Below are 23,394 nucleotides of genomic sequence, written 5' to 3'. Positions count from 1 at the left end.
TTGGGACAGGCACACTTGTGGGGACTCTTGGGACAGGCACACTTGAGAGACGGCCACACTTGTGGGGACTCTTGGGACAGGCACACTTGAGAGACGGGCACACTTGTGGGGAGTCTTGAGACAGGCACACTTGTGGGGACTCTTGGGACGGGCACACTTGTGGGGACTCTTGGGACGGGCACACTTGTGGGGACTCTTGAGACAGGCACACTTGTGGGGACTCTTGGTATGGGCACACTTGTGGGGACTCTTGGGACGGGCACACTTGTGGGGACTCTTGGGACGGGCACACTTGTGGGGACTCTTGGGACGGGCACACATGTGGGGACTCTTGAGACGGGCACACTTGTGGGGACTCTTGAGAATGGCACACTTGTGGGGACTCTTGGGACGGGCACACTTGTGGGGACTCTTGGGACGGGCACACTTGTGGGGACTCTTGGAACGGGCACACTTGTGGGGACTCTTGGGACGGGCACACATGTGGGGACTCTTGAGACAGGCACACTTGTGGGGACTCTTGAGAATGGCAAACTTGTGGGGACTCTTGGGACGGGCACACTTGTGGGGACTCTTGGGACGGGCACACTTGTGGGGACTTTTGGGACGGGCACACTTGTGGGGACTCTTGGGACAGGCGCCCTTGTGGGGACTCTTGAGACAGGCACACTTGTGGGGACTCTTGAGAATGGCACACTTGTGGGGACTCTTGAGACACGCCCCCTTGTGGGGACTCTTGGGACAGGCCCCCTTGTGGGGACTCTTGGGACAGGCCCCCTTGTGGGGTCTCTTGGTACAGGCCCACTTGTGGGGACTCTTGAGACAGGCCCCCTTGTGGGGACTCTTGAGACAGGCACACTTGTGGGGACTCTTGGGACAGGCACACTTGTGGGGACTCTTGGGACAGGCACACTTGTGGGGACTCTTGGGACAGGCACACTTGTGGGGACTCTTGGGACAGGCCCCCTTGTGGGGACTCTTGGGACAGGCCCCCTTGTGGGGACTCTTGGGACAGGCCCCCTTGTGGGGACTCTTGGGACAGGCCCCCTTGTGGGGACTCTTGGGACAGGCCCCCTTGTAGGGACTCTTGGGACAGGCCCCCTTGTGGGGACTCTTGGGACAGGCACACTTGTGGGGACTCTTGGGACAGGCACACTTGTGGGGACTCTTGGGACAGGCACACTTGTGGGGACTCTCGGGACAGGCACACTTGTGGGGACTCTTGATTTTTGGGACAGGCACACTTGTGGGGACTCTTGGAACATGCACACTTGTGGGGACTCTCGAGACAGGCCCCCTTGTGGGTACTCTCGGGACAGGCACACTTGTGGGGACTCTCGAAACAGGCCCCCTTGTGAGGATTCTCGGGACAGGCACACTTGTGGGGACTCTTGGGACAGGCCCCCTTGTGGGGACTCTTGAGACAAGCACACTTGTGGGGACTCTTGAGACAGGCCGCCTTGTGGGGACTCTTAAGACAGGCACACGTGGACATCGACTCGGGAACAGGAAGGACCGGAGCTTCTTGGACAGGCTGTACCGGATGCGGTGCTTCCTCCGGGACCACCGCCGAAGCAGAATGCGATGCGTCCTCCGGGACCACCGCCGAAGCAGGATGTGATGCGTTCTCCGGGACCACCGCCAGAGCAGGATGTGATGCGTTGGAGGGTTCTGGGGAAGGTGACCACCTCTCACAGCAGGTCAGACCCTCTGCGGTGATATCCTTAAGTGCAGACCCATATACCCTCCAGACATAAAGGTAGTAATTACCAAGGGCCGGAACTGCTATCAATTCTGGATGGGTGGAGAAGATGACATTCAACCTTTCAGCCGCCCGCAGACCTAAGTGGGGGCAGGTTGGCTTGGCAAAGACCTCCCACACAGCTTCCTCAACCATCTGCATCATTGTCTGAACAATCTCCTCCGTTGGGACCTGTCCAGAAGCAGAACACCAGGTGTTGTCCGAGGAACCTGCCGATACCAGCACGGGAGAAGGATCAACCCTCTTATCAGCTCTAGAAAACCCCCGGGACCGCCGCCGTCGTGAACTGACAGGAGGGGTTTGAGGCTGGAGCGGCGCAACGACAGGAGAGTTGGAACCTCTGTGCGGCAGTGGCCTGATTGTCAGACCTGTTCCCCAGAGCGGTGACTCCTGTTCCCGTTCAAGCTCCATAAACTCAAGGAGAGTGAGATCTTCCATGACAGGTCAGAGACAAAAAAATAAATACTCCCAAGTGCTGTGTCGGCGTTGGGTCAGACTTTTGGCCAGATTATTCTGTCAGGAACAGAACTCAGAAGACCCGTAATGATGCCAAACACAGTAAAAATAGATTTAAAAAGTCTTTATTTGCAGCAGAGTTACCAGGAGGGTGAGGCTGGAGACAGAGTCGGGGACAGGCGAAGGTCGAAATGGCAGGCAGCGTGCAAGGCAGGGGTCAGGAGAAAAACAAGGTCCGGAGGCAGAAAACAGGCAGGGAGAATGGCTGGAAGATTTACTAGCAATAACGTTCAATAATCTGGCAGTGAGTGACTGGATGGCTGGTTCTTTTGTAGCAGGGGAAACAGGTGTGAGTAATGAGCTGAGGAGTCAGGAGCAGGTGAAATGGATGAAGGCTGATTACAGGAACAGGTGAGATGAATGAAGTTGATTGCGATGCTGACTGAGGTTGCTAGTGAAAACAGGGCTTGGCTCGAGCTTGGTGAGGGAACCAGGTAGCTGAATGAAGAGTAAATGAGGAGGCAGAGGAGGGTGAAGGATGGGAGTCATGACATTTGCAAAAGTAAAATTGTGAGTATCTGAAATTTAGCAGAAAATCCTTTAATTTTTGATATATAGCATGCCTTTGATGAATATTCATGAAGTCAACAGTGTGAAAACCTGTGCCCCCCCCCCCCACACACACACACACACACACACACACACAAACACACACACATACACACACACTCCCATGGCCCACACCTGCTCGACCACTCCAGATAATGATCACAGATCTGTCATTTGAAGATCTATAAAGTGCTTTGATACCTACATACATGCATGCCTGCACAAGCACACACAAAGTGACACATGTCAAAATGCTATTTTGCCAACACATTCTCACACCCTAAGCGTCGGAAACAAACGCTTAGTCAGCCACCCTCCACGTCAGACCCCAGACGCCAAAAGTGACCTTTTTTGTTACTTATGTGTGAAAAGGGTTTTTTCCCTTTTGTAACTGCAGATCCCAATGCAGCGTTAAACTAACGTGATTAGATATCCGCTGATGCGGCACCGAACCAGCTCATTTAACCGCACCTAAACCTTAAATGCGGCACAGAACCATCTCATTTAACCGCACCTAAACCTTAACGTTTCACTATTTATAACCTTCCCCTCACCCTCATCCTAACCTTAACCCTCATTTAACCGATGCGGCACCGAACCAGCTCGTTTAACCGCACCTAAACCTCAAATGCGGCACCGAACCAGCTCGTTTAACTGCACCTAAACCTTAAATGCGGCACTATTTATAACCTTCCCCTCACCCTCATCCTAACCTTAACCCTCATTTAACCGATGCGGCACCGAACCAGCTCGTTTAACCGCACCTAAACCTCAAATGCGGCACCGAACCAGCTCGTTTAACCGCACCTAAACCTTAAATGTGGCACAGAACCAGCTCGTTTAACCGCACCTAAACCTTAAATGCGGCACTATTTATAACCTTCCCCTCACCCTCATCCTAACCTTAACCCTCTTGTAACATAAAACGTTACTCTCACTGTGATCAAGTGTTTGTTTTCCCCGCATTCTGACTCTGACAGTCAGAGTCTGACTGTCAATTTTTGTATTTGCCGCCCAAGGGGAACGTTAGAACATACCATCTGGAGAGGGGAAGGTTACACATACCCTCTACTTTTAACCTCCACCGTGGTAGTTGAAACCTCCCCCTCGCGTTGGCTCGGTCCAAACTCGACCAATGACAGGGCGGGTCCCGCCGTTCACTTCATGAAGCCGGCTTTTAGAGCGATCGACACATCACTAACGTGTTCGCTAGCAAGATGGTTAAGGTTTGGATAGGGGTGCGGGGAACGTTAACACAGAAACGGGTTCTGGGTTAGTTTCGTTCTTCGCTCGTTTCAGTTTGCTCCTATTAAGGATTAAATTTAGTTCTGAAATCCCCTCCGGTGTGTCCCATCGAGAATCCAGATTGGTAAGAATGTGATTCTTTACCGTCCTAACTGCCCCTTTCTGCTATTCCGTTAGTGTGGGATACGTATGGGATAGAAAAAAACGTGTTGAATACCCCTACCAGGGATTCGAGTGCTGCGTCTCTGCTGGGACCCTTGCTCTGACTCAGGCATCCCCTTTAGTGTGCCACGCATCACCAGTTGGGAACCCTGTTCATATGTGGTTCCGGCAGAGTTTTGTGGATCTTTCAGAAAGATCAACACATCCTCCTCTCGGATCTCTTCATCTATTTTCTCGCCTGACAGAATTATCACTGGCTCCTGACCTATCATGACATGGTTCTGAGGAGCTGTGGGGCTATGGGGTTCTAACGGGGGGAAAGGAATCGGGTTCGGCGTTTTTTCAGCCCCTAACGGTCTTTGGGTCTCTTCCTTCTCCCACACTGAAACATGCTGTTCGGTGGACGGTCTCCTCGAGCCACTTATGGGCACCTGAGGGGGTGTGTGTACAGGGAGAAATGGATTCCACTGCTCTGGCCGAACCAAGTCAGGCGGGTTTGTGGGGGTGCGGGGAATCCATTGTCGGAACCGGGGCTTACGGGGAATTCCCCACGGAGCGCTGGATATAACGGAGGAGCACTCGGCACCAGTGGATCCTCATCCCACGAGGACGAGATTTCGACCGCAGCCCTCCTTCGGTACATTTCCGCTTGGAGCTCCGTGACTCCTAAATGGTTACATAAAGCCTGTCTCATTTGAACTGCCTCATTTTTACTTTTAGATAAGAAGTATATTATTCTACTGCTAGCCTGTTGAGCGATGAACTCTGCCATGGCAGAGTACATCGCTCCTGGGTTACATCGGTACTGCCCGACTCCGAACGGAGTCAGGACGAAAGGTTCCGGTCCGGCTGGGAGTTGCTCCAGCAATCCCAAAAGAATCTCATACTGTTCTTCTCTAGTGAGACTTGCGGGGTTTTCCCAACAGCACCATGCTACTTGACTGAAAGCAGGGTTGCTGCGTTGATCTCCCAAAAGCACCAAATCTCCCACTAACGGAAAAACATGAGCACTTCTTACTTGGGCTTCAGCATTTGGACAGAGCTCAGCCGCAGCTCGAGCTGTTCCAGCCTCATTCTGAAAGCTCTGATTACAAGATACTGCTAAAATGCCATGTGGTCCACCTTGATATGTGGATATTTCTCCGGTTATAAATCTCACATTAGGGAGAATATTTTCCGGCTTTACTGTTAAAGATCTCCGGAAAGATGGCTGGTCAAAAGTTTTTATTATTTTTATTTATTTATTCGTTTTAATTTATCTTATTTATATATTTATTTTTTATGTATTATTTTTTATTTTATTTTATTTTGTTTTATTTTATTTTTTTCTAGTTTATCCTTGGCGTGTCTCGCGTCGGAAAGCTGTAGTTTCTCTCTTTTCTTTCAGTTAGTCATCCGTTCTCCCAATCTCTTTCCTTGCCGAGAGATGGGGCGTTTTTCGCCTACTCCAAGGTTATGAGCTTACCAGGTCCATAGTGCGCGAGCCCTTTTTAGCCTAGAAAACGGTCCTATTTCTGTGAGTCCGGTATCTAATATTTACCTTCACTCAGTGCCCCACGTTGGGCGCCATGTAGCGAGTGTGTCCTATTTGTTGGTTCCTTTAAAACCTGGTTCCGTTAGAACCTTAGAATACGCTGCTTTCTCAGGGAAGTTGGGGTCGCAGGTGAGTATTATTGTACTAGACCCTGGTTTGGACCACGCACCTTTAATTAGGACTCGCTTTCTAGTTTAAGGTGAAATGAAATTTGTCCTACTTGTTCTTCCGTGATAACACCACTTTCTTTTTAGTTTCTCCCGTTATTTAGTGGTTTTAAATACTAGGGCAAAGTTCACAATGAGGCCATCTTTGTGATTATTATTTGGGTCTTATCAGGATTAATTTGCACCTCTGTCAGCATTTGTTGGTGGTGGTAACTAGAAAAGGATTCTTGTTAGTTGATCAGTCTAACATAGATTTATCAATTAATCTAATTAATCTAACCTTCCCGCTAAACAAAGACTTGTTAGTGCAAAAATAGCCTGTTTGAACCAACGAACCGTCATGAACTATAATCCTTAGGATGTCCCGCTGCTGAGAAGAGGGGGAGAATTTCTCCCTCACCTAAGGTTTCTTTTTCTTAGTCTGTCACAACCTGTAAACAAGTCCTGCATTACAGGAACAAGCTATTCAAGGCAGCTTACCTCCAAAAGAGGAGATCTGGTCAGGGTGCCCACTCAAACCTATAAAACGGACCTTTAAGAATCAAGAATGAGGTTTCTTTGACCAAAAATTTATTTCAAAAATTGCAAAATATAAAAAATAAGTAAATATAAAACTAACCTATCCCCTGTGGAGGATGCTAATGCTAAAATCTTCCTGAGAGTAAATGGTTGACTTGTGTCAACACTAACCTGTCACTCTCTTAACTCTAGGTACGACTCTCTCCTTCTCTCCCCAACGACTGACCTGTCATCCTCCGTCCTCTGGAGGACGACCTCTTCTATCCCACCTCTGCTCTGTCTCTCCACTGTAGACTGCCCCAACTGTGTCAGCTCTGCTTCTAGCTGCTCCTTTTTTACTATTCTAAACAACTGCCAAGCAATATCTCAAACAGTCATGAGACAGCAAAACAATGTGATCATTTGTCAGTTTCTTATCTTAGCTCAACACAAGACAGCCAAACCCATATGATGTCAAATTTGTAAACTGGTCTTCAGCTCCCCCCAAAGTCCAGAACTTTCCATGGAGGGCTTGTCCTCTTCTGAGATGCTTTATCTTCAGTTGGTCTTCTTCTGTCCCAGCTTGGGTGCGTGTTGTTCAGTTGGGTCCCACCTTCTTGTCTTCTGGCTGATTTTACTCGCATGAGCAAGTTCAGTGTACTTCAGTGTGGGTCCAATCTTATCTCTGTGGCCCACCTGTTGACTCTGTTTTTTGCCACTGTTTTTGGCATGTGGGAACTTGCAACACACTGATTCCAGGAACTAGAAGGGAGCCGCATCACAGCTGAGCTTCAGACGGCATGTTCTGGAGTCTTTTTTTCCTGATATTTGGACATCTCGCCTCGGATTGGCTAACCGCAACTTGACTCTATCACTGGCTTGCAACGTGAATCTTTTATTACCACGAATAGCACAAGCCTGGGGGAGCTTCTGCTGTGTGGTGGTGCTGCTAATGCCAATGGTTAGCTTACACGAGCCGAAACGCTCTCTGCTGTTTCTTAGACATTAAAACAACAACAGCCTTCTCCGTCGCGAATCAAGATGGGTGAGTCCATGAACATTACGTGACAGTGTGACATAGATCTGTCAGGCTTTCCAAATCCTAGGGTTTCAATGTCTGATTTCTATCAGAAGCGAATGCAGGAGAGAAGTGTAGGAGACTATTTTCATGTTCAGCCTGCATGAAAAACTCAGAGTAACCGATTATAATCAGAAATGATTATTAAAAAGGTTTTTTCAGTGTTCCACACCTTTAATCTTTGTCAGATAAATGGGCACAGGGTTATCTGAGAACTAAAGCTCCTCAGCAGAAGTAGAAATATGTGCCGTTGAGTTTGTTGCCTAATGAATAGCAGCAAAAATGCAAAGCTATTACCAGTTGCACATAATGTATCTCAATTTATCCGTCTAGTTGTACTTAGTGAATGAGATTTCATCAGATGTTTTGTTATATTTTAGGTTTCATTCAAAGTGAACTATTTGTGGAGTGCACGCTGTGGATCTAATTTAAGATGTTGTAAAGGAATTTTAAGTTTGTTTATCTGCTTTACTGACTCGGCTAATCTATCACTTATTTTATCCATGAGGAGAGTTTGTGCCTTTGGTGAAACTGGATTATTGCTGCTTCAGACTCTCAGAGGTTTATACAGCCATTTGTAGTACAGCTCTGGAGTGCTCCATTACACTGGCACCCTGTTCAGTACAGAACCCAGTTCAAGGTTCTGGTTTAGACTACTTTTACAAATCTGTCTGTCCCTAAAATATGACTAAAACTAAAGGGGACAACAATGACACAGTAATAGATTTGGTGGAATCTTTCAACAACCCTTATCACTAACACTTACATAAAGCAGAATGTGGATCTTATTTGGACCAGAGTATTATGAACTATTGCACCAATTGATTGCTAAATGTCACATTCTTTATTTTTAGGTTTGACAGCTTAGTCATTTAAGCTCAAATTTCTGCATAGAAGATTTAAAAGGAGGTCACTAACGGTTGAAGCTCATTTAGGAAGAAGAAAGGCAAAGCTGCAGAAAAGATCACCAGTCAATATCATGTGTTTGTGAGATAGCTCATAAAAGCATATTAAATGAATCCACACAGATAAACTCACAGCCAGCAGACACATTAGCAGGCGCGACACACACAGACGCACGCACATGCACACACACACGTCTCACACACACATGTCTCACACGTATCCCCTGCTTTGACAGAACAGACGGCGGAGCCGTTTTTCAGTATTGCACAGAGAACAGATTGCTGTATTGTGCCGTAGGGTTAGCCACCATTCTGTTACATTTGCATGCACGCAAACACACACACACATGCTCTCAGAGGAACACATGCTTGACGTGCTCGATGGCTTTAGGGTTAACAATGCTGCCTCTGTCAGAGCTACAGCAGCTCTGATTTGATCATTTTTTAATGTATTCCCAAAGAGAGAAGCTGACAGAAAGGCTCAGATGTAATTTACTCGCTGATGTCCAGCTGCATTTCATTTTGCCACCATTATTACCTCCTGTGATTCCTTCTTGTAATCTTAACTAAAATCATTTTGTTGTTGTTGAATCATAAGATCAGTGTGAATTAGACACTCATAAATGTTTTACGTAAAAATTTATTTCTGTTTTGTAGGGTGCTGAATCTGAGTATTTATGATGTAAACGCATGTCTGTAGATTTAAACCATTGTATGCATAAAGGTATCAGTTGTCGGGCAGATTAATGTTTAGTCTTCTACCTAGACACTAAAAACTAAAATTAAATGAAAATGATTCCAAATAAAGCCCTAGCATTCCTTGAAGCAAGGGTGAACAAAGCAGATCTGTGCGCGTAAAGCGTGCCTTACTGAAGATGGAGTGATCCATCTCCTGTTCATGTTGTAATAGATTGAAATTTATTTTTTAAGAAACTACCAACTACCAAGTCAAGAAATGTTCCGCTTTCCTTTACGACAAACCATTTTTATGTCTCAATCTACAAAGTTTTCCAGATCCTTTTTCCAAAAGCCCAAATAAAATTAGTTTTTTTTAAATATATATTGGGTTTTTAATGTGTTTTTGAGCAGGTAAAAAATTTGGATATTACAAGAAAATCTTTTTTGTCATTCTATTTTTAAAAGTCTAATTTTAACACCTCAAAGTGAAATTAAAATAGTAAATTTTGGCCTGCAGCTTCAAAGGTTTGTTCCATAACTAATGGAGTTATTGTGGTTTTGGTCAGATCTTGACACTATTATTAGACACGAGAAGGCAAAGCAAGGCAACTTTATTTATAAAGCCGTTTCATACACAGAGGCGAGCAATTCAATGTGCTTTCCATTCCCAAGAATTAAAATCAAGCATTAAAATACACACAAATTAATTTCAGATTTAAGAAAAAAAAAACTAAATTAAAGGGTGAGCAGTATAATAAATATTTAAAGGCTGATGAATACATGAAAGTATTTTAAAAGTTACAATCAATCTAATGTTTAATCTGTTATCAGAGTGTGTGCTCGGAATGGGTCCCTCATCAGAGTTGAACTCAGTATCCAAAATGTGGCTATTATTGTGTTTGCCAGCTCTGGTTTATCAATGGCAGCCATCTTGAATTGGGTTGGATCCCAAACTTAACCAGTTGTAGACGAGCTTTAAGTGAATTTCTTTTAAATCTATCAAGTTGTTCAGCAGAAATGTTTCCAGCAAACAACTCAAATTAGCCTTTTACATGAACATTGAGTGTGTTCACAGTCATTCTCCTTTGCGTTGTTAAGCGAGATTTCAAACATGAAATCCTTTAGTTTAGGCTTTAACTAACTTAGATAAGTTTATGTCAAAGTCACAAACTACAGATTAGTTTTTCTTAAGGAAGTCCTGACTTTCCTTCCTTCGGATTGCTTTCCCGACTTCTTTAAGAGTCATTATTGTTCTAGCCAAGGTAAAATTGCTTCCCATTTGCCCACAGACATCATTAATAAGCTATTTATTTTGGGGCCAAATTGAGAGAAAGTGATCTCCCCTGGAATGGCTTTTGTTTTTGTATCTTTTTTCTTCCTTTTGACAGCATACTTTGCCCATCTTTAGGCAATTATTAGGAGCTACATTAAGTCCGTCTGAGGGGAATTGATTTGAGCTCCATTCATCTCTTTTGTCTCAATCTGTTCACACAAACACACACACACACACACACACACACACAAACACACACACACACACACACACACACACACACACACACACACACACACACACACACACACGCATACCCTCACCGAGCAAGGGCAGGGGCTTTTCTAGGACACGCTGCTGCTGCTGATGATGCTGCTGGCAGGCACAAACGAGATCAGGTCTCTGTGACGATGAGTAGGAGATGTTTACGACCACACGCAGAAATTAGCAGATTTGTGTTTAGAGAAGTAGTGAAATTATTAAACTTGTATATATTCTTTTGTCCCGAAGCTGGATGTGTTCAAACAAAATAGTGTTAATCTGTTTGAGTGGCTGAGCTCCTAAAGGGAAGCAAATTATCCTTTAAACAGCACGCGTTCAGAAAGGCACAAACACACCAATCACTCAACAATTATGAAAGCTAATTAGTTTCTCTAAGGGAGCGGAGCTCCGGCTCATCAGAGGTAACTATTGTCTGTATTGTTTCAGGCCATCTGGTTATAAAGAGGCTAGAGCTGTTTGATTCATAAGAGAGTTTGTCAACTCCATACAATTAAACACACAAAGGGCGTCACCACTTTAAAGCCTCCACCATGGGCCGGAAGATCAAAGAACACAATTAGGAACATATTCAGACCACAGACATGTTTTCCTGCTGCTCGGGTTTGAGTTATGACCAAAAAGGTGTGTGTGAGGACAGAAAACAGAGAGAAGGACCAGGAAGGCTGTTTAATACACCTTACAATGAACTGCTTATAAATATGTAGGGAGTGTTCTGATATTTGGATCAAGGAAACCGGAAGAATAGATTGAAATGGGGAGGGAACTGCATGAGTAATGAGTCCAATTATGCTTTGGGTGTCGTACAGACCTTCTTGCAGGTATGATAGATTCCTTCTCTTTCTGCACCACTGAAGGACACACTGTAGTTCTCCCAGCCACATGGGAGTCACTGTTTGTCTGCATCCCCATGCATATGGGCGTCTCGTGCTGCCTCTGTGCTTGTGTAAGTGCAGCTTGATTTTAAAGCTGTTTACTTTGGGCAATGGCATGTTAAATGTGTGTGCCCAGATAGTATACAGTACTGCAAAACTCTGCAGTAAAACTTGGCTGCATAATAGGCACTGACTCAATGGGAGGTGTAGGGAAGGTTGCAGGGCTAAGTAGGAAATAAACTCCTGAAACATTTTTGTAAATTAGGCTGTAAATGTACAAGCTCATAAAAAATGACCATGTCTTAGAATCATAAATGTTCATCGTAAACTCGCTTACATCTTCTTTTTGCACAAACAAATGCAGACCTCCTAAAAGCATTTTTAAATTTCATTTTCGTCATTTGAGTTTTTACCCAAGGAACATAGACTCAATGTTTTATCCACTCTGGTGCACAGCTCTGTATTTCAGTTTTTTTTACTAACAACTTGCCAAGAGGCTTTAATTTAATACTCAGTAATTTGAGGCATCATTTAATGGCCATTTCCTCAGTCATGAATATTACAAGCGAGGAGCTTTTACTTTGTATAGCAAAATAACATTTTCAAAAGCTAACTCCTCAGTTTTCCTCATTTTATTCTGTAAAGATCAGATGAGCTTATGAGATAATCATTGTTTTATTCCTTTTGGGCGTGTAGACTCTCAAAGATAAGCTACAAAGTACAAAAACTCTAAACAGAACGGGGCAGATAACTCATGAAAACATTAATAGGTTTAATGTATTTAAAGTTTTATATTCATAAGATAAGTGTGAACTAATAACAGAGTTTCACTAGAAAATGCTTTAAAAGACTGTTTGTCCACAGCACAAAAATAGATAATTGACGATGACATAAGTTTTTCATTTCCTTTGTCAGTATTACTTGTAAAAATTCAACCTGAATGAAACAGTTTGTTTTAGTGAAGCTCCGCCCACAACAGCGTCTTAGGCTTTTTAGCTGTTGTATTAGTAGTCCAACCATGTCTTGATGGTGGTTCGACTCTTGGTGTCTGCAGTCATTTGTTTAGCCAGCTGAAGCAGATTTCATATTTTTATATTTTAGTGTTATTGGTTATTTTCTGCAAAATATTTAGTGTCTCTAAATATCTTTGAATTTGATCATTTCCAAGCAGCATTTAATTCATTTACTATGCTCTGCTCACATGGACTCACACTGGCTAAATAAACAAATAAAGAAAAAACAATGTAGTCCTTATAGTTTAAACAGTTTACCAATAAAGGTTTGAAAACATAATACTGGCAAAAGAAAAGAATCATTTATGTTGAGACAGGAAGGTGCAAAACACAATGCCAGGTAGTTCCTCTAACTGTTAGGCTACCAAGTCTGTTATAAAACTAACGTCACCTAAGACACGTCCTGTGCTGGCCTGCATGCATCTTTATAGACAGGATGCATGTTTTTTATGACGATGTGTTGTGGAGGTTTAAAGCACTCATTTGTGAAATCAAACTCATGAAATCAACCGCAGGGCCTGATGACACACTTGGGCTACTTTGTCCCGTCCGCATGCTTTAACTCTAATACAAAAAAGTTTAAGCTAAGGCAGGAAAATGCATGAATGCTGCCAAAAAATCAGTTTGGACGTATTTCTTGTCAGGAAATGACATAATCATATGGTAAAAAGCTCAAAAATGTAGATTTTTCCTGATATGGAACCTTTAAGGATATAATGAAAGGTATGGGGGTGTGGGGAATGGGGTTGATTATTTTTCTCTCCCGTTGTTTCTAAAATTGCATTAATTCAATCTCACATAAGCAAAACTAATAAAGGAATGATCAACAATTATACAGTAAAAGCAAAGAAAAACAAGACAAACAGAAATGTTCTATCAAAGAACGAAAGTGTCCTAGCAGAACCATTTAGCAGCAGCAACTTCCTGTCATGTTGTTCCAAAGACATTTATTCAACACAGTTTTTAACTATGTTCTCTGGTGTTTGGGGGTATTTGATCATACATTGCTACGTGAAGCCCCCTAAGTGTGGGTCATTTTGGCTAATTGTTCTAAAAAATGCCTAAAAAGTAAAAAGACAAAGCAGGAAAAAAGACAACTGGAAGTCTATATCGACTTCTAATACTAACTCACTGTCTTCTCTGGCAGGACGGGCGTTGCTGCGTTTAAACGGAGAGAAGCTGGAGAGGATGGGAATCGTGCAGGACACTCTAAGACAGGAGGTCCTCCAGCAAGTCCTCCAGCTGCAAGTCAGAGAAGAGGTTCGCAACTTGCAGCTTCTCAGCAGAGGCGAGTGACCATGAAGCTTTGTGTTCCTTTGATCCCGTCATAGATGTGTTTCTCTTTGAGTGCTTTTGTTTATCGAGAGCAATAAAAGAAAAAAAAGACAAGTGTTGACAAATTGGGTTGAGGCTGTCTGAGATCATGCAGGCCTGCTGTGGCATGCGTGCAGTTCCACATCAAAGAACAGTTACTTGTGGCTTGGTAGGTGTTTTGATGAGAGCTGATTTGCCGCACTGCCTCTGAACGGCAGCTGCATTGATCACCTTTATTACAAACCAATCAGAAAACTGTCTGCCCAACTGGATTTGTCTCATGTGGCTTGTTTTTTGTTTACATGTGTCCTTTATGCTGTACTGATTGCTGTATACTTTTTTTTTGTTGTTGTTCATTAAGGTCATGAAATATCAAAGTGAGTCTTTGATCTTGGTTCCAGACCACAAAGCTGGCCCTGTGTTCGTCCTGCATTTTAAAGCTAAATGTTTCCCTTAAACATTTGACTTAATTGGTTCATGCATCAAAATCAAATCAAACATTGCAAGATCTGGAAACATTGTCTTCATTGCATCCTCAGAAATCATAGTGAAAACACGTGTTCTTCTATTTTTATTAGTTAATGTTCAGAGACAATAATGGACACAGTTTGGTTTACCTTTACGTCCAAAAATCTTCAAAGCAGCAGCATCCTTGCTGTTAGCATGTCTCTAGTGAGAGTGGCTCTGCTGCATTTAAAGTGAACTGCACAAGCTTGCAGCTTCAGTAGTCTCTAGTGCGCTTTTAATTAAGTATTGGAAATAATTTTAAGTGCAACACAAGAGCATTTGAATACATGACAAAAGTTGCAAAACTTTTCCTGTAAATGGTTAATTCTGCTTCTTATTTAAGCACTCGGGACTGAAATAAAACATCATGATAAAATAAGTTGAACAATTAGGTTTATTTGTCATTTATTGGAAATTATTAACTGATTGTGCAAAAATTATTATTATAACTATCCTTTGTTATGATTTTTTAATAATAATAAATGTTTTGCCATTCTGATAAGTTAGGTTCATGCAGTTATAGTCTTACATTTTCATGTAGGTCATGAGCATGAGGTCAGTGGTTGTGAAGTGTATCAGGATCTTTGACAGCAGATTTAGCTCCATAATGACTAGAGACTACAACTAATATGAAGCAGCATCAAAATTTTCAGGGAAACATATATAAATCTGACTGCTGCTTACACCAGTGGGTTTTTATGATCCATAGATGTCCTTTATTCTTCATTTTCCTTTTTTAAACTTCTACTCAAACGGCACGATATTAGGAAAACCTGCGATACACGAAAACAGTGATTAATATTGTGATGACGATATGACTTGCAATAAATAAATGCTTAACTGAAGGGCAAAAAAAAAAAGAAATTAAAACATAAAAATGACTACAAAATATAAAAAAATAGAAAATGCTAAAATTGTGATCAAAAGATGTGAGGAAGGGGAAAAAATAAAATGAACAAATAAAGGCAATCAGTGGATCCTGGGAAAAGCAGAATCTGCACAAAGAGCAGAACAAAGCTAACTCAGGTGTTTGCTGGCCATCCAAATTAAGTGCCCTCCTGATTGGCCAAATGGGTGAAGGGCTCCATTTGACTTGTCAAAACCTTCATGCTTCTGCTTGACTGTCAAAATGCATTAAGTGTAGCAAACATTTGAGCTGAGCATTCATTGGGGTTGTTTCTGTTCTTTGTGATATGCGTTTTGCACATGCTGATAAAGTGATGATGACACATTTGTGATATATTGTGTAGCCCTAGTTCAAACTGGTGTTTGCATTCTATTCTTTGCTAAAAGCATCAAACATTTGACTAAGAAATCAATGAAACATTGCACAATTTTTTTTCTTCCATTTGGGTTTAATATTTATTATTACCAGTCAAAATGTACTCATATCAGGTCGGTTCAATTGAGTTGATGCGTTTATGCTTTTAACTACTGCAACACTCAACAAAAAGTAGAGTTTTTAATGACCTTCAGATTAATCAAGATCATGGAACTGAGCTAAACTCAAGGATGCGAAGCGACCGACAGATAATGAGAGAGAATTAAATAGCTGTTGGACATTTCCATTAGTTGGGCACAGCAGACGTAATTTCCCAGTTCATGAGGCTTTGACTCTTAATTTAGAAGGGCAGGCTAATGAGGTGGCCTCATAACACCTGGTTTTCTAAGGAATGGGGGAAATTGGGAGGAGATGAAGGTGAGAAGTGCTAGAAAATGTTGATGCTTCAGTTTTAAGAGAGAGGTTGAAGAGGTGGTGAAGAGGTAATGAGTCAATGTAAAAGTGCAAATCTGGGCTGAAAGTAAACTATTTACAACACTGTCATAATATTTATAGGATATAATGACACATAATGCAAGTCATAAACAAGTTATGTTACTTTGGATGTTTCAGATATTCACAAAGTTTAATTCTTTGTATCTCTAAAGAAAATAAACTGCATAAAAAACTCCATCACTACAAATCACTCACCATGTTAGCACAGTGTGAGACTGACTGGAAAAATATGAAATGGTGTAGCAGGAGCAGGATTATGTGTCAGGTAGCAGAAAAGAAGAGGATATTTTTAACGGCGTCTGTGTTGAATAGTGTGAAGAAGCTCAGTCATTGTAAAATTTAAAGATAAGAGCATGAAGAGAAGCTTTGGACACAAACTTTGGCTCATGCACACGCACGCACGCACACACACACACACACACACACACACACCATCAACTTTTCTACCTGAACAATTCTTGTAATATGCTTGTTGTTCTGCAGTGATTAAGTGGAGCCGTCACACCACCTGCCAGGACTGATGCATCTCCAACTCATTTACCAAAAATTGAATAATGATCCTATAATACATTTTTGAAGAGGATGAAAACACAGAGATGCTGCTGAAATCTCATGCGAGTTTGTGTCTGATCTTAGCCATGACAGCATTACCAAGAGTGAAGGTGTGAAAAGATCTCTTCAGTGATTATTACATTTTCACAAGCATTAAACACAGTCCCCAACTCTTTTTGACACCCATAGATTGTTATGATGCCAAATAACAGAAGACAGCAAAACACTCGCCCTATTACAAATATTTTAATTAGGGTACAGTACAGATGTGTACTGGCACAAACCTGGTGATACAAACTTCGCTGCCTGACCAAAAGAATAAATAAACCGTTGCCACCAAAGAAAGGTCACCCACTATGTTTTGTTGGACCGCCTTTAGCTTTGATTCAACACACATTCACTGTGGCATTGTTTCAGTAAGCTTCTGCAATATCACAAGATTTATTTCCATCCAGTGTTGCATTAAAGTTTCACCAAGATCCAAGATCTTGCACTAATGACGGTAGAGTCTGACCGCTGCACAAAGCCTTCTCCTGCACGTCCCAAAGATTCTCGATGGGGTTAAGGTCAGGACTCTGTGGTGACAAAACGATGCGTGAAAATGATTTCTCATGCTCCCTGAACCACTCTTTCACTATCTGAGTCTGATGAGTCCTGGTATTGTCATCTTGGAATATGCCCGTGCCATCAGGGAAGATGGAATAACCTGGTCATTCAGTATATTCAGGTAGTCAGCTGACATTCTTGGAGCACATCCTGTTGCTGAACCTAGACCTGACCGACAGCAGCAACCCCACATCATAACACTACCCCCACAGGCGTGTACAGTAGGCACTAAGCATGGTGGGTGTATCACGTCATCTGCCTCTCTTCTTACCCTGATGCACCCATCACTCTGGAACAGGGTCCATCTGGACTCATCAGACCAGTTATTAATAATGCGCTGGACAGTTCTTAACCCAATTTTTATTGTTTCTGTAATCTCCTTAGATGTTTGTGTCGCTTGAATCCAATGATCTGACCCTTCTCAAACAGACTAACATCTTTTCCACGACCACCAGATGTGTCTTTCCACATGGTTGTTTAGGAAGCGAGAAGAATCTCATTGCACCAGTTGGGGTTAAAAAACTTGTTGCAGCTGAAAGATAACCACCCATGCAGTAATTATCCAATAGGAGGCTCGTATATAATTAGTTTAGTTAAATACAGGTGGCAACTTTCTTTTTTTTTTTTTTTTTGCCAGGCAGTGTATATCACAATACGGGAAGATGAATCTTTATATTTTGCTATACTAAAGACAAGATGATATTTGTAATTTTTAAGACTTAAGCTAAATGTAAAACACAGGCCAGACGCCTCTAAGACTCATCCGGTGTTATCTCGTTGTTGTCAGACTGAAGGCGGTAAACACTACAGTGGCATTTGCCTTGAGGATAGGTACTTCATTTCACCAAATTACAGCGGCCTTAAAGCCATATTATGCAACATTTTCATGTTTTTAAATAATTTCCTTCAGCCAGTGTGTGCTAAAATGACCCTTTACAAGGTTAATGAAATGTCACTTAGACCCCCACCCTCTGTGGCCTGAACACCTCTTTTGCAACTTCAGAATGGCGGCTCGCCACCTGTTGGGCTTAGATAAAAATGAAGCTGACATTAGATTAGTGAGAAAAAGTAAACTAAATCCATTTGGGATGCACAAGAAAAGAACTGTTTAATGTTTGAGAAATTTTTCTTAGAAATTTAAATATTCTAACAAAAGAACAGGAGACAGCTGGGGATGAAACTGGTTGCAGAATTTAAAAGATAGGAACCGGGCGAGGAGGTACTTTAGAGGACGTTGAGTTTTAATTCATGCTGATCCAGCTCTTATTCGCATTCCCTGTTTGTGTTTACAACAGGCTCAGTTGTTCAAACAACTGAACTATCATTTTAGATTAAGCAAACAGCTATGAGGACAAGTCTCTTCACACAAGAGAGGCAAACAAAAACAATCTGGTTAAAGGGGCTTGAAGAGATTTACAGAGAGTAAAGATTATTAGTTTCTTCTCACTGCTTTACGGATGTTTGGCCAGTAAATAGTAGATTTCTGCACAATTTGGCAACTAAAATAATAAATGGACCAACATTTGGCACAATTAGACTCAACTGTTCTTTTGTGTCGCATTTGCTCTGCAAGAATGGCAGAGCTTATTAATCAAGCTGTCCAAATTCATCTATTAGTAAGTTACAAGGATGCTATGGGAATTGAATAAAAAATAAAAATGAATAACTTATTATATCAAGGCTAAGTGTTGTGCACCAGTATAGATGGCATCCCATGTAACTAAGGTTGAACAGAATCACGTTAACTTTTTTAGAACCTTCTCCTGGTGTCTTTGGTTGTCTGATGAGGTGCTAAGAAGAAAAACATTTGATTTTATTATTGTCACATGAAAGTTTCTTATTATCCATTTTCTTTTTTATGAAATTTTCTTGTACCCTTTTTTACTTTCATATTTTCAAATGATTTATTTATATTTTTTTATCTTTTAATTTTTGTTCTTGTGAAGTGCCTCGTGATTTTTATCATGAGAGGCACAATATAAAATATAGTTTCTTCTACTTCATCTTTTTCTTAGTCTGAGTTCCTTAATGAGAATCGTAATTGACCTGTTTACGGCCAAATAAGTGTTAGGTAGTCAATTAAAAAGCAGTTGTTGGGATTATAAGGCAGCCTTCTCCTTTTACATGTTCTTGTTTTGACTATTTGGGTCAAAAGCATTATTTTTCTGTTGTTTTTATTTTCTGTCACGATGAAAGCAGGAGGTTTGGACCCAAGATGCAGAATTCCCAGAACGACTCGAGGCATGAGTGGTTTAAGAAAATAATTCCTTTATTTAAAGGAGGATGCGCCAAAAGTCCAAGGCACAAAAAAAAAACAGACTTACTCTCAAAACGCTCAAAACAAAACAAAAGCTCACTCATGAGCATGAACTCGGAGAAACTCGAGAGAGACAGAACAACGCAGACACACACAATGGACCAACAAACACTGAGGGACAAGACAGGATTTTTAAACACAGAGGTGAGGTTTAGAGGGAAGACTGGTGCCATCAATAAACTAAATGGGGAAAGAACAAGCAGAGGGGAGATAAACCATAACCTATAAAACACTAAATAACTAAACCTAAAGACTACGGGCAAAGCTAAACAACTAATGACTAGAGGGGTGAGGAGGACTAATACAAACCAATAGGAACTACAAGGGAGTGACTAGGAGGAAATGAGGGAAGCCTAGGGAGAGCTGGGGAGCACAAGAAGACACATGAGGAGAACCTGGAGTGGGCTGGGGAAGCATAAGGACACACAGAGCACAAGGGGACACATGAGGGGAACGCAGAGGAAAAACAGGAGAGGGCTGGGGACCAAAGGGACACAGAACATGACATTTTCATTAAAAAGCTTCAAGTTTTAGAACCATCAATAAGAAAAAAAAAACTGGGGATGGACAATATATCGGCATCAACATTGTTATCGGCTGACCGGGCCGATATTAACAACCGATATTTTTTCCATCTTGTCTCTGTTTGTTTGCCTGTTACACAGTGTGAGGGGGGTAATGTGTAATTGTTTAGTCATGTGAACAGTGAATGAAATCATCTCAGAACCGTAAATATGTGTGTTGTGTTTACATAACAACATAATTTCAGCTTTAATAATTTTCATTCTATACAAAATCTGCTGTTTTTAGAAGCATTAATGTCAGCATATCGGTATCTGCAAATATCGGTTATGGGCCATAACAGTGATCTTAATATCGGTATCGGCCCAAAATTTTCATATCGGTGCATCACTAAAAAAACTACTTAAAAAAATACTTTGGATTTCTCGACATTCACCAACATGAAAGAGTGAGTGTAAGCTCAGTTCAATGCACACACACATGCGCACACACACAGCTCAAACTCCAGGATACTCATGTTTATCTTCCTTTGTAGATTACCCAGTCATTGATTAAGAAAGCCTTTGCCCTTTTCTTTTTTTATGCATTAATATTGTATTTTTATTTTTAGACTCTGTATTTCAGAGGGCTGGGCTCTTTTATTTCAGTGATAGGTGAGGCTGGCGGCTTCCATAGCCCAGAGCTACAGCTCTCTAAGGGAAGACAGAGAAACATGTAAGATTTGTAACATCTGAAAAGTCTGGAGGAGTGAGGATTCACATCAAACGTGGTTTATCTTTAAATAGTTCATACCATTTCCACACCAACACATCACATTTCCTCCTCTCAGTTTGTGGTTTTGAGATAAACCATCTGTCCTCTTAGCTAATCAAAAAGTTAATGAAAGGAGTCTGTATAAAACCTGGTGTCCCTTTTCTCCTGAAACATGAGGCCATGTGTTGTTTGTGGTCCACATGTGGTGCTTTGATTGCTGTGGGAGTCTGTCTTGGCAACCCTTTACCTCACCACCTCTTCTGAGATGCTTCACTCAAGCCAATGTAGAACATAAATGAACCTATAAGCATAAATGAGCATGAAGAAATAGAACATGTCATTTCTCAAAACACATTCCTCCAGCTTGTTGTTTATTTCTCCTTTTTTGCCCTCCTTTCTTCTAATGCACCTACGGGCTCCGAAGAAGCTTATTTAAATGAGATTTTATCAGTGAGGCATCTCTGCAGACCTGTAGTCACACAGCTCCAGTCGGGCTCATCAGTTTGTCCCTTTACTGCCTCCTGGTTTAACGGTGCCCCAATGCCACATTGTATCAATCTGTAAAAGGTGGTGCCGCTTTCTTGGCTTTCAGGAGAGAATGTGTGCCCCGCTTCAGTCGTTTGAGGCAAAAGACAAAGAAAAAATTGCTGAAAAACCAAACCAAGCAAAGCACATTGCTGCATTTAGGTAATAGCATACGGGGACACAGTTTGATTCAAATAATTAACTGGAAATGTGCAGCTGCACCTACGTAGTAAACATGGTCATTTTAAAAATGAAACCCAAACGTAAATATATCTATGCATTAATAATCTATGCATTTATATATTTTTTATTTATAGCATTGTCTGCTTTATTTCTTTGAAACTTAATTTCATTTTTAAACTTGACTGTGATTTAGATTTCTACTGCTATAGGATTTGTTCCTCTGTCTCCATCTACAGCGCTAACACAATGGAAGATAAACTATGCAATTACTGTTTTTGAGCTCTTGATTTCCAGGCATCTCCAGAGCCTTGTCTATGAGATTTCGGGAGGCTTTGTTCCATTGCAGCAGAGGCAGACAAGTCTTTGGGACTAAAACAGACCACACCGCGTGAGAGAAATGTAATTCAGACCATAAAACCAGCACAAAACAAGAACAACCAGTTTCTGCACCCAACCCTAAAATTCTAAACATGTAGACTACATTTTAAAGCCTTGACCTCTTTAACAAAATTAGTACATTCCTAAAAATACCATGACTATCCTTGCTGTAGATGACAGGGACAAGCACACAGACCACCCTCTAGTGGAGTATCTCTGTACTACAAGGAGAAAGTGCCAATTTTATGAAAATGTGTATTTTATAATTATTATTCAAATCTTCAATATGCTATTTTCTTACTATTATTTCATGTTTGCAGTGTTTAAAGAGTTAAAACTTTTCTTAGAGAGTCTTGTTAATCCTCTCTTTCTTTCTTCCTCTTTCTTCTCTCCACAGCCTCCTTTGGAAATTTCTCTTAGCTCATCTTCAGATCTGTTTGGCAGCCCTTACCCTCGTCCCCTGTCACAATGCGTCTCCAGGAGCCACGGAAGAGCTGCTATCTTCAGATATGTGAGCGGAGAACCAACAAGTGAAAGGGCGAGAAGACGAGCCTATAGACTGCATGCCAACTGGTCCGGAGGATTCTCATTCAACACGGCCAATCTGGTCCCTAGGCGCTGACACAGAGACAAAGCCCTGTTCAAAGTGGGGATATCCTCCGGAACATATTGATGCAATGAAAGATTCACTGTTCTGGTGATGGTGGCTCCTCTAAACTTAATGATATTGGCAATTAGTGCATTGAAAAAGCAGATTTATATGCAGCACTATGACTTAGGCGACAATTCAAAACCTGATCGGTATCAACTGAATGTCATTCTCACAATAAATCTTTTTGTATCGTCACTTGTTAATGAGGAATTAGATATATATAAACATAGATGTGTGTTGTAGAGTAATGCACACTTTAATCTGTGTGTTTTAGTGTTTGTTGAGAGAGCTGAGAAGTCGCTGATATTTACTGACTGTCTAATTAAAGCAATAATTTAAAGATCACAATGTTAAAAGATAGAGAAATGTCACAGACATGATGTCTAAAAATCACCTCCACTGAATTATAAGCATCTGTAAAAGAGGAGGAAAAGTAGTCTTCAACTCAATAATCAATACCATCTGTCCCTCACAGACGCTGGAAGGTAGGACGAACCTCTGTTGTGTTCTGTCCTGGTTTGTCTCCGGTGTGACATTGGACTTTCTGTAATGCACATAAATTAAATTACCTAACAATGAAGGCAAGATTCCCAAAGTGACTGAAGCCTGAATATTGGATATAGCTCAAGGTAGGAAGATGATGTTTGTGTGGCATAAATAAAATAATCAAACACCCTATAAACAACACCTGCTCATCCAAATGTTCTTTTATCTACCCTGTGACAAGGAGCTGATGGATGATGCGAGTTACTGACTGTTAAAAGGGAGAAAACA

General features: G+C 41.8%; 1 protein-coding gene across 1 annotated transcript in view; it reads left to right on the top strand.

The window, feature by feature from the left end:
- The window catches only part of samd10b (sterile alpha motif domain containing 10b), a 75,973-nt gene extending 53,443 nt beyond the window's left edge, over nt 1-22,530 (top strand). Inside the window, exons 4-5 of the mRNA XM_015968078.3 lie at nt 13,682-13,822; nt 22,366-22,530. Coding sequence (XP_015823564.1) covers nt 13,682-13,822; nt 22,366-22,388 — 164 coding nt within the window. The 3' untranslated portion in view covers nt 22,389-22,530. The remainder of the gene's footprint in view (nt 1-13,681; nt 13,823-22,365) is intronic.
- Nucleotides 22,531-23,394: the final 864 nt, after the last annotated feature.

This window comes from Nothobranchius furzeri, chromosome 15 (assembly GCF_043380555.1).
Source record: "Nothobranchius furzeri strain GRZ-AD chromosome 15, NfurGRZ-RIMD1, whole genome shotgun sequence".
Classification (NCBI taxonomy): Eukaryota; Metazoa; Chordata; class Actinopteri; order Cyprinodontiformes; family Nothobranchiidae; genus Nothobranchius; species Nothobranchius furzeri.
Note: the sequence above shows the minus strand (reverse complement) of the source record. Positions and strands in the feature narration are given on the sequence as shown.